At 37.5% G+C, this 5,000-nt stretch overlaps 1 protein-coding gene across 15 annotated transcripts in view; it reads right to left on the bottom strand.

Annotated features, from left to right (window-relative positions):
* Positions 1-5,000, bottom strand: part of mmd (disintegrin and metalloproteinase domain-containing protein mind-meld) — a 781,430-nt gene that overhangs the window by 18,639 nt on the left and 757,791 nt on the right. For all 15 annotated transcript variants that reach the window (XM_076173443.1, XM_076173455.1, XM_076173452.1 and 12 more), the window contains one exon: positions 1,427-1,699. In XM_076173443.1, the coding sequence (XP_076029558.1) occupies positions 1,427-1,699 (273 nt within the window). The remainder of the gene's footprint in view (positions 1-1,426; positions 1,700-5,000) is intronic.

The raw sequence follows: 5,000 nt of genomic DNA, 5'->3' as shown, positions 1-5,000 counted from the left end.
TACATCCAGTACGAAGATAGGTGAAGTAGTGAGAGGTAAGGGTAGAAAAGAACATAATAACAACAGCATGGTTTACAGAATCCCATGTGGTGGCTGTGACCTAAACTACTTTGGGGAGACAGGAAGAGGCATACACAAGCGGACATATGAGCACAAGAGCGACCTGAGGGCCCACCGAACATCAAACGCCCTGGTGGTTCATGCGGAGAAATACGGACATTTACCTAACTGGGACGGAGTGGAAATATTAAAACAAGGGTTAGACAAGAAAAAAAAATAGTAGAGGCAGCTTTTATAGCATCCCAGCCCTGCTGTAACCATCGTGATGGTTTTATTAAGCTGTCCAAAACGTCCGGCTGGATGGTCTTACAGGAGCTGAAGGGTACGAGAGGGAGGGAGGGGGTGGGTTAAGGAAGGAACGCGGAATGATGTAAGATATATAACTGTTGATTTCCCGATCATGTTTGTACACTCTGAAGAAGCTCTGTTAAGAGCGAAACGTCAGTTAATAAAACTTCAACGATTCTCGGTGTTTATCTCACCACCCTGCCACATATATATATATATATATATATATATATATATATATATATATATATATATGTATATATATATATACATATTATATGTACATATATATATATATACATATATATATACATATGTATATATATATATATATATATGTATATATTTAATATATATATACATATGTATATGTATATCTATATATATATATATAAATATATATATATATATAGATACATATGTATACATATATATATATATATATATATATATATATATATATATATATATATATATATATATATATATATATATATATATATCCTATTACAGCTTTGCCATCTTGACGTGGTGGATAGGCTTGAGACTTTTAATGGCTACAAAAGACATATGGATGTATATATATATATATATATGTATATATGTATATATATATATATATATATATATATATATATATATATATATATATATATATATACATATATAACCTTGACGTGGTGGATAGGCTTGAGACTCTTAATGACTACAAAAGGTATATGCATGTATGTATATATATATATATATATATATATGTATATATAAATATATATGTATATAAATATACACACATATATATAATATATATATATATATATATAAATGTATACATATATATATACATATATACATAAATATATGTATATATACATATATATATATATATGAATAACAGATATGGATATGAGTATGGATATAGATACAATAAGATTTATACATAAAATATATACCTAAATCTATTGCATACACACTCACACAAACTTACACAATTAAAATTTCTTGCACCATTTCAACAAGAAATATATTTATATATTCCATCACAAGCAATGTTCCTTGAGATGGACTTTTCTTGTCTCACCTTTCCGAGTCCGCGGCCTCGACGTCCTCGCCCCGGTCCATGTCGTCGTCCTCTGTGTAAGCGTGACTGTCGGCTCCGTCCGAGAAGTCATGGGAAGTAGCGAGGCGGTCGGAACTTCGCGCGCTGGTCGGTCCTGAGCTACTTCCGCCTCCACCTCCACCGCCTCCACCGCCTCCTCCACCACTTCCACCCCCTCCTCCACTGCTTAAGCTACTGGGAGGTTGGCGATATCGAGCATAAACGAAGCCTGGTCCAGTGCCATCAGTTCTACCCCTGCGCGAACAAGATACACCATTGTGAGCAGGTACCGAGTCATTTCCGGCAGGTCTCTGGTTGAATCAACACTTTTTGTCTTCAATCTACTGTGGTTCAGTGATGCATGAGTAGTAGTTACTGGTAAAGAGGACCGTGAGCTATCTTGATATGCTGACACAAGACAACAATATGAAGAAAAATTACAGGGGAGGCTTGTCCTTACTGTTACTAGAAAAGAAGATATGTGGGAGCATCAGTGGGTGTCATCAGTTAATCAACTAGAAAATATTTATACAGTAAATAACGATGTAGGAGTCCACAAGCATGGAAGGGGTAGCTTATGGCATTCTAGGGTAGTAGGCATCTAGAGTAGCTGTCTTCATTCTAGGAGAGGAGAATCTAGAGGGTTGTTGTTGACATTCTAGGAGTGGTTGATACCATTTTGAAATGGAAGGTATACCGGAAAAGGTTGGTGTTCTAGATTGGGAGATTATAAGGATAGGTAATTTGTCGAGAAAGATTGGTGTAATCTAGGATTAGGGAGAGGGGGATCCAGAATGGTTGACATCATCAGAGTGTAAAAAATATAAACAAAAACTGACATTATTGTACATGTATACTCTATTAAAACGAGAGGGATTCTAGTAGATTAATTATAACCCTATTCTGGGACAAGGCACTTGGAAGTAATAACATACACTAATTATTAGTCACTACCGAAAGGAGGCAGCTGCTGATAATGTGATTCTAGGTTTCAGTTTGGCACTAGGAACTTGATGGACCGAGTCTTGATACTAGTAGTTAGTTAGTCAGGGTAATTAAACTGGCAGAGCTATAGGATAGGTCAAAACGGTGGCAGTTAGTCAGCTGGGTCGTGTCACCATAAAGTAACTGGAGTGAGGATGATTAAGTCATCTTGTGGATTTGGATTACAACTCCAGAAGTTGGTTGTGCAATGGCACCTCAGTAATACTTAGCAGAATTGGGTTATGAAACTAGAAAGATGTATTACCACTAGCTAGGCAAGAGAACCTTGTTGCCTGTAACTAGAAACAGCAATCATGCTCTAGGAATCTACTAAGTTTCTAAAGATAAATCAGTAAAAGTGATGCATTACTCGTAGGTTGGATTAGATCAAAATGCCAGTCAAGTCATTACCAACTAGTAAAGTTAGAAGGTCCTAGAAAAATGTAACTAACGCCACGTCATAATTCTGGTCATCAAAGACTTTATACAAATGCAAAAGCTATCAGTTCATGACACCAGAAGAGAATTATAGTTTTATGATAAACTGCTATAGAAAGGTGGAAGTGGCATTGTCTAACATGGGCTCTATTGGATGAATCATTATAGTCACTCCTGGACGAAGTTTAATTGATTTTGGCATCTATTCAGGTTAGTCACAATATCTAAAATTGGTGCCCTGCTACATTACATCAGGACTAGTGCTGTTTGCTAGACTGAGTGTTGAAACTAGTAATTAATATGTTCAACGACCCTTACTGCAAGCGGAATTGTCTCAGATTAGAGATGTAGGGAACAAATGTCTCGCATGATCATCTGACCTGGCCTTAAAAATGTCATTGATTTAATCGAAAAAAGGTTAAACTACACGAGCCATGATATGTCAACAACAGAAACACTGATATAGAATATCAAATCAGAGATTAAAGACGCCTTCTCGTCTCTGCGAGGTTAATCCAAAAGCTGTGACAACTGGCAACAAATATCAGGATGAACAATCACTCAATTGTGTCATTAAAGGTGTGCGTAGTTTAGATTGACTGAAGAAATTTATTTTGATATTGTACTTAAAGACGAACTCCCCCCCCCACATAAAGAGAATCATAAAAAAAAACTTACATTTAGAATGATAATGAACATATATAATTTTTGGTGGTTAATTGATTATCTTTACAAATCAAGAAATAGTGATTATTAAATCTGCCAGTTTAGGGAGTTTTTAATTGAAGACTGTCGTAAATGGGTCATAAATAGACTAGACTTCCGCAGATTCTTTAAAGCTGGTGGCATACAGATTACCATAACATAACTGAGATGGAGACCCTCTGGCAGTCCCTCGAGAGGGGAAACTGTCCCCTCCATGACTCTGATGTCATAACCCGGTTTGAACCGCGGCGGTTCAATTACAGTGTAAGTCAATGGAGGCGATCACACATACAACTGCGCAGTTTTTCCTTGACTATGCGGTACCGCCGCGGTTTCCGCGCGGTTCAAACCGCCAGTGTGAACGGGGCCTGAGTGATCCCGGTACGGAGGGAGTTCAACAGGAGAGGACATGATCCCGTTGAAGATGAATATGATAGCAGGCGTGAACTCAATTGATTAAGATTACAGTTGCTAGTTACATGTTGGCTGATAATTAGGAATATCTCTTTGGGCTTGATGGTAATACTCGACTAACCAAGGTTGATATCGTGGTCTATAACTAGGTTGGGGAAGTGCTTTAAGGTGGTGGCACACTAGGCTAGCATGTTACTTGCTTTTCCTACTCTGAGTAGAAACGAATTCGTTTACAACATTCTAGACTTCCATTAGGACATCTCAACAATGTGTCTAGCATTCATATTCTAGGTTTAACCGCTCGCCATTCACCTTCTTAGATGCAAGAGTGATTTCACATTTGGAAATCTGAAAAACGAAAGACCACACCCAAAGTCATTTGTACTTAAACGAAGTAGCAAAAGTAAGTAGCATGCTAGCGAGAAATGCCCAGTGTGACACCAGGAACTGGTGGTATCACCAGTTAAATGACTAATGTGATAGTTGTACCAACTGGTTGCACTTGACCAGAGTAAGCTAATTGATTCTGCTCGAAGTGAAATTATATTTTGAAATAACGATAATCCTTTCTTTTGTTGAGATATTGTGACAGGTTTGAGGAAGGAGGAAGAGAAAGACACGGGTCTAAGGCCGAGTTTATTCCTGACCGGTTTCGCTTATAGCTTCTTCATTCCTCTGAAGAAGCTCTAAGCGAAACCGGTCAGGAATAAACTCGGCCCTAGACCCGTGTCTTACTCTTCCTCCTTTCTCAAATAATTTCTATGTAGCAGTTCGATCATCACTTGACATATTCGCTAGATTAGGTCCGGGATTTAATTGTTGACTAGCCAGAATCTCAGTACCAACAGCTGCCTTGCCTGAATACAATGGCTAAGGAGACATATCACAGAAATAGCGAGTTTAATTAAATCATAAGGCTAGCAGAATCTCAGCACCATCAGCTGCCCTGACTGAATCACAAATACAACGACTAAGACATATCATAGAAATAGCTAGTTGACTTAAATCATAAAAC

This window comes from Oratosquilla oratoria, chromosome 34, assembly GCF_046742065.1.
Source record: "Oratosquilla oratoria isolate Oo_2021 chromosome 34, ASM4674206v1, whole genome shotgun sequence".
NCBI classification, from domain to species: domain Eukaryota; kingdom Metazoa; phylum Arthropoda; class Malacostraca; order Stomatopoda; family Squillidae; genus Oratosquilla; species Oratosquilla oratoria.
The sequence above is the reverse complement of the archived record's forward strand: the minus strand, read 5'-3'. Positions and strand labels throughout refer to the sequence as shown.